General features: G+C 40.5%; 1 protein-coding gene across 1 annotated transcript; it reads right to left on the bottom strand.

Annotated features, from left to right (window-relative positions):
• Positions 1-6,228: 6,228 nt before the first annotated feature.
• LOC121951804 (tiggy-winkle hedgehog protein-like) lies at positions 6,229-10,118 on the bottom strand. The gene is made up of 3 exons (XM_042498285.1): positions 9,822-10,118; positions 7,947-8,208; positions 6,229-6,896 (listed from the first exon to the last, which is right to left on the bottom strand). The coding sequence occupies exons 1-3, from the start codon at positions 10,116-10,118 to the stop codon at positions 6,229-6,231; spliced, it is 1,227 nt and encodes a 408-aa protein (XP_042354219.1).
• Between the last annotated feature and the right edge of the window lie 3,475 nt (positions 10,119-13,593).

Below are 13,593 nucleotides of genomic sequence, written 5' to 3'. Positions count from 1 at the left end.
TCTTGCTTATTTTTAAGACAGAGTGAAAAAAAAATGTTGAAACACAGAGAGGACGTTTGTTTGAATGTTTGTTCAGTCAGGGTTCAGCCTTTGGTTGTGAGAAGCTCTCAGTCTAACATGTGCATACTCTGTGTGTGTGTGTGTGTGTGTGTGTGTGTGTGTGCGTGCGTGCGTGCGTGCGTGCGTGCGTGCGTGCGTGCGTGCGTGCGTGCGTGCGTGCGTGTGTGTGTGTGCGCCCACTTGCCCGCTCGCGTGCATATGTGTGGACTCCAGTGCTGCTCATTAAGCCTCTGTGGTGGGGGCTCACAGTAAAGAAATAGCCAGCCATATGCACTCTTTCAAGGTCACAGGAACACACCTACTCAGACACACACACACACACACACACACACACACACACACACACACAAGGTCCACATGCTGCTTTGACCACAGGTTGTCTCAGCTAATGAGGTCCAACAAACACTGAAATAACCCTTACAGAAACCATTCAACCTGAGAGCCTAACATTTTCCTTAATTAATGTTTTATCTGTTTAAATATTAACCATGGCCACATAGTGACTGCTCACACCAGCCTCACAGAACTGCCAGAGCAACATTAAAACAGCAGATGGAAACAATAAAATAGTCAGTTAGAGCAGTTATCTGTTTAACAGGCTCTGGTGGTGGATGAGTCAAACACACTCAGGACTTTCACCACAGAGATAGCTGTTAAATCTGCGTTCACATGATAACATTGTGAGACTGATCCTCATGTAAACAGATCCACAAAAACAAGCAAAAACACTGTAGTATGTATGCCAGGCCAGTAGTTGGTGTAACTTTGTAATGACACACAACAGAAGAACACCACGTGCATGAGCGAAGTGCAGCCGTGACATCACCATTCTCACATGACGACAGAAGGGGTTGCATTTTCAAAGGATTTCACTCTGAAACCTAGTTTCAAAAGTTTGCATTTTCAGGCCCCCAAAACCCTGTTGTTGTGTGAACAAAAGGCCAAACTGCAACCAAAGTTCAACATTTCATGCAAGAACCATTGCTGTGCAAACAGCTCAGAGAAAATAGTCACTGAGCTCAACCTAAGCACGCCACACAGCATTCTGTTTTTTTGTCTGCACCAGACACTGTATTGGTCTGAACCTGACCAAAGACTGATACAATTGCTGTTCCCATAGTTACAGCAAGAAATACTGTTGACGGTGTAGAGTGAGCGTAGGGATGGAGGGAACAGAGCCAAATGGAGATGAGATGAGGAGAGTGGACAAACAGAGGAAGGAAAAGAGGAATGTCAGGGAAGGAGAGGAGAGGAGCCGGGGGGTTATGGGAGGATGGAGGGTGCTGAGATGGGATCTGGCCCGTCTGTGTTGTTGTGTGTCACTTGAAGGGCTTTTTCCATCAGCTGCCAGTGTCCTGTAGAGAGAAACCTGCTGACGGCAGGAATATCCTCTCAGCTGGGTCAGAGTCTCCTCCACATGTTTCTGAAGGCCGTGTCAGAGCCTGTTAAGGACTGGAAGGAGCGCTGACGACTGATACCATCAGAAGGCAATCTAGTGTGAAAACGGAGCTCTTTAGCCACCGCTGTAGTGTTAGGATGAAGACTGCCGATCGCATTAGAAGGGAACATCACGGATTAGAAGGGCTGTCAAATGGAACAAATGTAAGACCAACCAGTCTCATTAAATGATACAGAATAGTAGGGCTGCACCTAACAGTTATTTTTTTATCAATTAATCTATTGATTATTTTTTCGATTAATCGATTAATCTATCAATTATTTTAAAGTCTCTCGAAAAATAAAAGTAATGCAATTAATTAATGCAAGAGCTTGTCCCACTCAAGTAAAAGGAATGTAGTGCAATCTACATTTAGCAATCAAACAGCAAAATAAATAAAACAATGCAAAATACAAGTCACTTTTAGGAGGAGTTACAAAACAGTTCATCTTTTCTTGACAAACCTCAAATCTAGCAGGTGAAGCACCGTTTCTGTCAATGTGCTGCAGCTGACGCGCAGCTCAGACGTGCCTGAAAAGCGCTGCTTGGGCAAGCAGTGTGCACGCTCTAACTTGATAACATGAGCGCTGAAACAAGAAACAACACGCTCGGCACTGCTCTCTCATGACGCGTGCTGTGTGAAACGCGTCGACGCACGTTATGTGAATCGATGTATTCACTTAATCGACTACGACTATGTTGATTACATCAACACGTCGCCCCAGCCCCACAGAATAGTATGTATGGTAGCTGTAACAAGCAGAACGTTATCACTGCAAATCTACTCTATTCTCACAGCCACTAATTTCACTTTATAGAAATATATTTGTCGTCATGAAAACACGTGTCATATGCTCAGTAGGCCTGTACCTCCTGAACACATACATTATCTTTATGATTTAAAATACCTCAGTACAAGCTCTCATACATGGCAGAGTAGCGTGCCAGTTAGCTAGGTCAAGGGGCAAGTGTTTTTATTTTAAAGAAAAAGTGTCCAACATAGCGTTAAAGTCAAACTTTAATCTGTTCCTTAAAGGACATCAAGTTTTCAGTTAAAATGAAGATTTGAGTTGAATTACTGGATTGTTGTATATAAGAGGGTTCTGAATGGATCAAATCTACAGTTTTGTCCTCATAGACCCTAATATAGTTGGATTACTATATGTCTTAAAAAGACATTCCAATCTCAACAAGAGATTACCTGTTTAAATAATAGATTACATCAAATAAATTTAAAGGAGCGGAGAAATGAGAGTGGGATTATACTGCACAAGTTATGTGAGTTTGTAAATGAATGTTTTGATATGGTTTTGCAGTTTTAAATGTGGTCCCAAATTACCTCAGTTCAAGGAGAATGCTCAGTTTTTTGGATTCCTCATTTGTTCTTCATTATTGGCATTATTTTACCAAAACAACCACTGTTACCTGCTTGTTGGGGATGCCTCGGGATGCAATCGTGTTTGCGCTACAGAAGATTTGAGGTCAAATATGTCCCAGATCACCTTGGCAAGATGTTTGAGTGATTGCATCACAATGCATTTTGGTGGTGGTTTACACTTGTATTTAGGACCGTCCACATGTAATTGGATCACACAGGAGACACTTTAAAGTCATGTGTTAATAGGGTATTTCATCCTTTTATCCCCTAAAACATCTGAATATTCTTTTGTCAGTGTGTTTTCTAGCAATTTTTGTTGGTGAAATAAATGCCACATTAAAGGTATTAATCTGGTATAATGAAGCCGTAACCACTGACCTCTCTGATATGTCTTGTCTGCCTTGAAGGGAGGATCAGAACCAGCTTCAGCACACTTATCATCAAAGGTAAACACCACCATCTGTTGGTTATCATTGCACACTACAAGAGGTGAAAGACTCCTGGAGAGCAGAGCTTATCAAACTGTGAGGTGTGCATCCCAACGGCGGACACGGGAGAGCAGACTTGTTAGACGCACAGGGAGAGCCTGATGCAAAGATACTGTCTGAGGGTTAAAGGAAACAACAGGAAGTCAATTATTTAAGTTTAGGTGCTGATTTGACAGTTCTCTTCATTTTGTCTGGGGGGTCGGACATACTTCCATCAATAAATGGATTCTCCAGCAGTCTGTTGAAATGGCCTAATTGAGCAAGGACTGTAGCTCAACTAAACATTGCATGTAGACATACTGATAGTTGTGTGTCGGCTCTGTAGCCTACACAACTTTGCTACAGTAAGCATCTATACTTGTGCAGGGATGTTTCTGCATCGCCCTGCAGTTACACCTCCAAAAAGCTAGCTGACAGCATGTTTACTGTGAAGTGCTGTAAAATGTGATTGATTCACAGCACAAATTAGCCATGGCTTACTAGCGAAGATTTAAAACACTATTACACAGATTGACAAATTGTTGCAATGTTTGCACAACTTATTGGCATAATGTTCCACAGCATGCATTATTCTGCGTTTATATGGAAAACCGCAGAGTCCAAAATGTTCTAAATTGCATTTAACATTTTATTTCTCTGTGTAAACCTGCAGTACATTAGATATGTTGATGATAACGTTTTCCTTGAGTCAGTTTCACATTTCTGGAGACTGAGCTGTGGCCTTTTTGCCTGTGATGCAAATGAAGCAATGAGGCCAACATCCAGTGTATAAAAAATATAATTTACTGATGTCAACACATCCATCCATGGAAATAGAATTAGCCATAACAGCAAGTTTTCATAATCACATTAACTCTGCATTTATATATGCATGATTCATTCAGCATCATAGATTATAGACTCAAAAACATTGACAAATGTGGCATTTTCATTGAGATCAATAACATTCTTTCATTAACACAGGAATAAATAAATAAATATAAATTTAGAACCAATTCCCATATATGATCTATCTAACTATCATCTATCTGTCTATCTATCTACTTATCTATCTATCATGTCAGACAGACAGAGAGACATATGGGGACACATTAAAGAGTGTAATTGTCTCCATAAGTGCATTATTAATTAAACAAGGACATCCCACTGACAGTCCACTGATATGTGTCTCCTTCCAGACAACACTTGATTAATGATTAATGATCATGTAATATTAATCAAATGATTAATATTACATGATCAAAATGGACTTAGATGTAAAGTGGACAAGCAATATACTGCTGTGAATGGGGGCTGGCCCATGAAGTATCCAAAGTAACAGGTGGCATTCCCACCTGCTGAAGGGATTGTTCAGCCAAAACTGAAAAATCTGTCATTATCGACTCACCCTCATACCGCTAGAAGGTCACGTGAAGTTTTATAGTCCACAAAACTCTGCCAGAGTTTCATGGGGAAAAGGCGTTGCACTCATCTCCAAAACAATTGAAGCATATGGTGTCCAGGATTCAAATGTTAAAAAAATACATAATAAAACTAGATAAATTTTGTAGTTTTATTATGACAAGCAGTCCGAAGTAATCCAAGCCTCCTGAAGCCCTGACATGCCAAGTTGTTTTGAAAAATATCACTGTGTCACTTGTTTGAGAGATGAGTGTAACACCTTTTCTCCATGAACCTCCAGCAGTGGTTTATGGACTATAAAACTTCACCCAACTTTCCATCAGCATGGGGGTAACTAGATAATGACTGAATTTTTCTTTGTTATATACGTCACAGACAGTCAGGAAGATTTAGCGGCAGGACTTGCCACATGGTCTGTCAGTGACATTCCACGTCTACTTATGGAGTTTTAGGTTTCCTTCTGTGTCAGCTGTTAAAAAAAAACACACATACAGACAGTAAGCGAACCCTTAACTCTTGCACGAAAGTCAGTTGTTTGTGGGACTAATCCACCTCCTCACCCACATTACGTGCTTACCAGCAGCATTATTACCTGACGCTGTCCTTCAGCCTTCCATGTACACACGACCTTTTTCATCCGACTGCATTCTCAAGTGATGCCACCCATGGGATATGCAACCACACAGTGTATAATAACAACGCCACTGGTTGCGTGGTCTGTCCAGCCATGTTCTGGTTGAATACAGAAGATGGCTTTCAGCATCACGCTTGTATGCTGAAAGCACTGACAGAGAGGACGTATTGAGTTTGGAGTCCGAACGGGCTGGCAGGGTATGGACAACTGGGGAAAACAAAATGTTTCGCAGCAAAATGTATTTCAGCCACCCTTAAAAAAAGTCCACGAAAAACAATCAATATCAGTTGTGTTTGCTATATTTAGAACATTTTGACTCTATACCCTGTCATTAGACAGCCCTTTCAGACGAAGAACAAAAGTCGTTACATAGCTCTCTATACAGACACCAGACGCCTCTCAAAAAAGTTGGGATTTGCCTCGCAGAAAACACAAGATGCTGGTCTGCCGCTGCCCTTATCGCTTATTTTGCTTGGTTCACCACCACAAAACTGAAGCCGAACTTACTTGGAAGAGAAAACAAAGACAAAAGGGCTTGTTGCCATATCTGACTTTGTTGTGTTGCCCCCAGGTCTCAGCGGTTCTTTTTGTGAGTACAGTGTAACTGATGAGAAGGACAAAACTCCAAAAAATACAGTCAAGTTGTACTGGAAGTTGTGTTGTGAAGTATGTGTTCACCCAAAGACGATGTGTCAAAAGTGATCTTTGCCACCTTCAGCGGTTTTAGCAGGCACACACGCAAATCTGATGTTCAAATGTTCAGTGTTGGGAAAAAATGAAGATTCTTCACTCGGCTGTGAATGTGCAGCTTCTCAAAGCTACATGAAGATCAGCTTTGTGGGTGAAAAGAGCTGCTATCCAAAACCCAACGTCCCACATGGTAGAGGAGCTCTGGATACCAGTGGACTCCATCTCTTTGGTGCACACTGCTGAGCTCTTTCACCATCCCGACCAGTGACAAGAAGGAGCGCCACAGTCGGACTGGCACAAAAACCCAGTGTGCAAGGTCATGATCCTCAACCACAGCATAGCAAGACGCCAAAACACGGTCAACTACAATGGTTCCGTGAGATGTTACAGGCGCATAGGATCCTATATATCGCTCCACATGAATTCTAATCACTCTTGCAGAGATGAGCTGGTCGGACCAGTGATTCTGGACAACAAGAAGCTGCTGTCCTAGTTTGACATTACTGGCAAACACAGCCCTGTTGTCACTGCTGTCATTGTTGTTCTGGACAAAGACAAGGTGAGCCGGAGTCAGTTTCAGTCTGCAGCGTGGCTCTTCAGTCTCCAGGACATGGAACTCTCTCACAACCTGTTGGTCCTGGTCCATGAACATCAGAAAGTCACTGAGAACAAGATTTCCTTTTTGGTCAGCAGCTAGCACCTTGTCTCCCAGTTGTAGCTCCTTCAGTGGTTTGGTCGTTCCATCTGCCAGGGTCACGGTAGACGAACCAGGGAAGCAACCTCCAGACTTCGCTGCCACAGAGTTTTCTGCATAAGTGCAACAAGAACACTTAATTAAGCTGATAAATACATTTAGTAAGATATATAAAAGGGTTGAATGAATGAGTGATTTAAGAAAAAGGATGGGGCACTCCTAAAACAAACTTGTGCAAGGTGTAGTTTGACCATGCCCAGGTTTCCAATGAATATCAGTGTGTAATGGTGTTACCATTAGACACTGATATTCATTTAAATTAAGGTTGTGACGTTGGGTGACCAAAATACCATGTCAGGACGATGTCTAATGACAACATCATTTTGACGTAGAACACTGACAACAGATGATGTTGATGTTGTGTTGGCTTTGGTCCAATGTCTTCCAAATGTCTCATATAAACGTAATTTTACATCAACGTAGAATAATGACATTTAGCGTAAAGGTACAGGGGCCAAAACTCAACATCTGATTTATGTCACAATGTTAAATTCTAACCTTGTTAGACGAAATATCATTCATCTGATTCATTCCAGCCAAAACTTTACATCTGTCCAACATAACAACATAGTAGTAAGTTATAGTAGTATGAAGTTGATGGAACAAATTTGTCCACTTCACCTTTGTCACACTGACTATTCATTTTAAGTTGAAGGAACTAAGATATATTTACAGACAACTTAAGTTTCTTAGCTTGTCTAACACAACATTTTAAGGCTGCCAGGTTCCAAACTATTTTAAGTTAAACCATCTTGTTTTTTTTTTTTTAACTGGGCATTATGACGATGGCGATGATGGTGCGTGCTTTTAGACTAGGCCACCTCAAAATAATTTGTGGTGATGCACTCAGATGTACAAAAGTACTTCAAGTATTTGTGTAAAGGATGCAAGGGGGAAACTTGAGAGCTAAACTCTCTTTTTATCATAAACTTAAGACCAAAGTCTCCAATTATGTTTCTCACTACATGAAAACAGGATAAGGAGTTTTTATCTTACACCACAGCCTGTCAGAGTTTTCAGTGATCCAATGAAATATCATAGAATCTACTAGATGGATTAGGAGTGTGTCTGAGTGTGATGTAATGTCAGATTTGGTCACCCACCTGCTTTCACGGAGCAGTGGATGTGGGCTTTGGACTCATAGTAGACCCAGTCAAAGCCAGCCTCCACAGCCAGCCGGGACAGCATGCCGTACTTGCTCTTGTCCCGGTCTGAAGTGGTGATGTCCACCGCTCTGCCCTCATAGTGCAGAGACTCCTCCGAATGATGGCCGTCCTCATCCCAGCCCTCTGTGACTCGCAGTTTGACCCCGGGCCACTGATTCATGACTGAAATAGCCAAAGAGTTGAGTTTGTCCTTACACCTCTGAAAAGGGAGAGACATTTCATGTTCACATCATCCACATCACACATCTGTGAAACAAACAATGTTCAGGGGACACTCCAGCAATGAATTATTGTATTTCCATTAAACTGGAGGACTCAAAAGAGCCAGAGATTAATAAAATGTCAAACTTGAAGCAGCAGATGCAGATATAATCTGGTTGTTTGAACACTGTGGGTAAAGCTCCAAAAACTTCCAAACATTTTTTTTAATGCAACACGATTATTCCCTCTTGGTCAATTCCACTCTTTCAAACTCAAAATTGTTGCAGTGCGCTTTTATAGCACAATAATAAAACAAGTTAGTGCATTAGTTATGATGATGGAAACCAACACGTTCACATCCCAAGTTGTCACATGTTGCCATTTTTCAGTGGACCTCTGTTTCTACACATTATACTCTAGATATCCTTCTCCATCTTCTTTTAACACTCTGGGATGACGCTACCGTGATGTCAATACAGACACATCGTGAGATGACGCTACACGCCAGAACGTCAACAAACACATAAACTGGCACGGATGGCTAGGATGGGCCGAAAGAGGCACACTGTAAGGTGTGAAAACAAAAAACATCACACTCAGGTGGGAAGCAAACACCTGACTCCTACTTGAAAGTCAAGGATTTGTTGGATCCATCCACCACCCTCCTGCCAGCCCACCAAACAGGCCTGCTCTGTCAGTGCTCTAGGCATATGAGCATGAAGCCAAAAGTCACTGTCCACTTCCAACATAGCTGGACAGCATCAGATGAGAACGCGCTCGGTAAGAACTGGCGGCATTTGTTATTATACAGTGGTGGATGGCCGGATGGCACCGGTTGTGTCGCCATGCAATGTGCACGGGTGGTGTCACTTGAGAACATGGAGACAAAACCATTCATGTGCACAGAAAATACTGAAGTACAGCATCAGGTAATAATGCTGCCGGTAACCATGTAATACAAGGAGCGCGAGTGTGCTTTATAGGGCAGATGGATGGGTGGATGTGTTTGTGTTTTTTTCTGGACCTTACCATGTGCCTTTTTGCCTAAACCTAACCATCTGTGACTTTGTTGTCTAATCCGCAATGGTTGTCATATGCTGTTGTGGAAACATAAGGACCGTGCTGCATCATTCCACCATGTGCATTTGTTGACATCACTGAGTGTAAACAGCTGACGCAGAAGGATACCTGAAACCTTATAAGCAGACGCAGAAGGTCACTGTGAGAGCTGAGATGAGCTGGAATGAGATCATGTTGGTTGGACCCACCTACAGAGGCCTGGGCTAAGCCCCCAACATCCTCAAATCCTAGAGACACCCCTGCTGAAAACTAAGAGATGATTAAACTTACATCATCCCTTTATATATGGTGTTTAAAATTAAAAACTATAATACCAATAAAAATGCCAACAACAACAACAAAATCACACATAAATCCGTGCTTCAGGCTTTACCAAAATGAACAGACATCATGTTTTACCGGCAAGAGAGAGAGAGAGAGAGCGATGCGCTTTAATCCCGCTTCACATCCCACACTCATCTGTTCAATGTTATTATGAGAAAATTAACTCAACCAAAATAAAACAGACCAATAAGTTTTTATGTGACCTACCTGTGTCATGAGTCGGTCTGCGTTGGTGTTCTCCTCGTCCTTAAAGATGATGTCAGGGTTGTAGTTGGGAGTCAGGTCCTTGAACCTGTCCGAGTTGCGGCTGATCTTGCCGTCGTACTTGCCGCTGGCTCCCAGGGTCTTCTCCGCCACGTTGGGGATGAACTGTTTGAGGGCCAGAGGTGTCAGCTTCTTGGGGTGCCTCCGCTTCCCGTACCCCCTGCCCGGTCCGCAGCCGGAGCCACCGGACGTCAGCAGTACGCAGAGGGACAGCGACAGCATCACTCTCATCAGGACCATCTTTGGTTCGCCTGGATTATCCTGGAGCAGCAGACGGTGTCTGGAGAGGAATGTCTCTCTTTACTCAGTTTCTTTAAGTTATTTTACACTGCATTAGGAGCAGGGCAGGTGCCATAACACAACTGCTGTAGGTCTGCCTGACTCTCTCTCTCCCTCTCTCTCTGTCTCTCTCGCTCTTTTTCTCTCTCTCTCTCTCTCTCTCTCTCTCTCTCTCTCTCTCTCTCCACACAAACGCAGATCATTCTACTTATTTAATTAACTTTTAAGTAGCCCTGTCATTATTTAATGTGATCTTGACTGAAAGTAAAAAAGGAACAATTAGGCCTATATAAAAATAAAATATAATAATAATAATAATAAACTTTATGTGCGGAGCACTTTTTAAGATGAGGAGAATACATACCAAAACCAATAATTATAAAACATGTACATATACATACACACACATAAGGACTTAAATGCATACTTACAGTACATACATATCTGCCAATACATACACACAAACACAAAATAACTCAATTACAAGAAATAATGATTCAGTTTTTTGTTGTTTTTTTTTAAGAAAAATTAAATAGAATGGTAAAATAATGTAAGTCTATCAACTAGGGAAAGCATTACCTAGGAAAATAATGATAGTACAATAAAATAAAAAAAAGTTCTAAACTGTGGATATCCTGGATAATATCTGACATATATTAGTATGTAATACGCAGAATAACTCATAATTTCTGTTATTTGTTATTTATTTCAAAAACCTGTGGTATAATTTCATTCAAAAAGTTCAAAACGTGATAATGGGTTAAAATTAAGTTGGCTAAGAAGGTGTAATACAGGCTCACAGAATTACAAAACAGCGTTATAAACAGTCAAACCAAAGAAGTTAATTTTAGGCACCAGTAGGACAACAGATGACATTTATATATATAAATATATATATTCATTTATTGCGATCAACACAACATGATGAATGTAGTTTATAGTAAAATCAGAATCAGAAATACTGATATTGATCCTGTGGGGATATTGTGGTTTGTAATAGTCGCATTGATGCCAGCATAAAGAATTATAGCAAGTAGAAATGAGTACCAGCACAAGTATATAAAGATATAAAATGCAAAATTAAAATAAGTGATATAATAGATAGTAATAGAATAGTGATAATAGTATAATATATAATATAACATGCTAAATAAAGTGTGCAACAATATACATGTAAAGAAATACACTCATAGACACTCAGCACTCATATGTAACTATTTAAATTATAATATGGATAATGTGCTGAGTGTTTAAAGTGTGTAATATAAAACTGTGCCTTATGCTACAATGCAATGTGTAAAACTTGTATGTAAGATTAAAATACAAAAATATGAATATGTGTGCAATGCTGTAAAACAGCTCTGTTGCAACATTTTCTATCTTTGAAAGCTGCTCTGGGTGGACTGCTGTGTGCCCGCAGTGATCTGAATGTCCCCGACATTGTACTTCAAAGTTAACTAAACTGGTGTTTTACCTGTGATAAATTACTATTTAAAAAATCCAGACATAATTTCCTTGTGAAAATCAATAAATGCTTCTGTCAGGCTTTGACTTTGACTGGCATGCTGTTTCTGTATTGAAGTGCACCGTTCATCAATTAACAACCAGTACAGACGCTCCGCACATGAATCGTTCAAATGTTGGAATTAGAATTAGCATTTCTTACAATCCTGATCCTCAAACTATGTTAAGAGACTTAAATGGGGAATCAGGCTGGTTCATGCTTTTCAGTAGAAACAGTCATTTTGGGGCCCTCAATTCTTTCCTGAGACATACTAAGACATGGGACAAAGGTCAGTGAGAGGAGCTGAAGAACCAAGTTCTACATAGTTTATTATGGTCTGTTTCTTTATTCTTTGTCCTGTACTAGAGAAATAGAGTTCATTATTTAAAAGAGTCCCTGAGCGAGTCAGATGAGAAGATGTGAATTTTGTGGGCATCCATGGCAGAAATACAGAATTAGTTCGTACCTGACACACAGCAAAAACTGGCTAAATGGGTAGCAGCTCTTCATTGCTGGCCCATGATGATTTTGCATGATGTATATTTTAAAGTGTTGTCATGTTCATTTGGCCACAACAGTAAAAAGTTCATTTAAATGTGATATAATTTTTTTTAAGATATTTTTTGGGGCGTTTTTGCCTTTAATTGATAGGACAGTACAAGTGTGAAAGGGGGATAGAGGGAGGGGTGACATGCAGCAATGGGCCAAGGCCGGAATCAAACCCACAGTTACGGCAGCAAGGATACATGTACTCTATACATGGGGTTCACACTCTATCCACTGAGCCACCAGGCACCCCACATTTGATATAATTTTGCCAAGTGCTCGCACTCGTCCATAAATATTGACATTAGCCAATAAGCTGTTCTTTTTAGGTTGACATGCCATGGTGTAATACCCTGATAACTGCAACTATTACCACCAAGCATGTAAACCTCAAAAGAACAGCTTATTGGTTGTTGTAAGAAATTTGAGCATTGTGTCGAAATTAGTCAAAGTACAATACAGATTGATTATGCTTTTGGAATGTCCAAATTTCAGGACGGGGGCGAACCGTGGCTCTTAAACTAATTTTTTTAAAAGGTCCTTTGCTTTACTTTCAAAATAAACTAAATGTGCCTCACCACACGATGTTGGTAAATCAAACAGTGTCACAATTTTTTTATCTTCACCTCACAATGGCAGAACTTTCATACAGTTTGTAGAAACATGCATCAAGTATGAACTATACGGGCAGAACCTATGTGTTTTCAATGACAGTGGTAAACAAGCAAACAGAATGGTTTCCTTCTAGCAGATATTTCCTGCTAGGTAGCAGCAATGGCCACAGCAAAGAGGCAGAAAGTCAGCAGTGAGGGCTGCTGTTTTCAGGAATGATGGGATATTGAATAATTTTTCGCTGAACAGTCCCACTCTAACATCTATTTCGGATGTGAGAGCTCAGGTTCAGTTTCTGCTTGTTACATGCACACTGTTTTTTTTTTTTTTTTAATTAGTTTTCTTAGGAAATGTGCAGTTTCTGCTCCTCACATGCATATAGTCTCTTTTCAAAAGAGACTTCAACCAATGAAGGTTTACTTAGTTTTTATTTTGAGGCAACAAATATACTTGGTTAAGTTTAGAAAAAAGATGATCACTTGAGTTAAAATACATTTGTTCTTTACAATCATAACCTGATGTTACATAGATCACATATCAAATATGTCAAGTAAGTCTTGTGATTTACTACATTATGTAATTAAAAATAACTAAATGCTGACTTTTAGTTTCACATGAGACACCAACGTTTGACTCCTGGGTGAAAGTCCTGTGTTTGACCCATCCATCTCCCAGACTTTCTTACTCTTTATACCACATCTGTTGCTCTGAGTACCCTAAAAATGATGTGATCAGGTGGTCTCATACAGATGCTTAAGGATGCCTGGGTGTATC

This window comes from Plectropomus leopardus, chromosome 12, assembly GCF_008729295.1.
Source record: "Plectropomus leopardus isolate mb chromosome 12, YSFRI_Pleo_2.0, whole genome shotgun sequence".
Classification (NCBI taxonomy): domain Eukaryota; kingdom Metazoa; phylum Chordata; class Actinopteri; order Perciformes; family Serranidae; genus Plectropomus; species Plectropomus leopardus.
The sequence above is the reverse complement of the archived record's forward strand: the minus strand, read 5'-3'. Positions and strand labels throughout refer to the sequence as shown.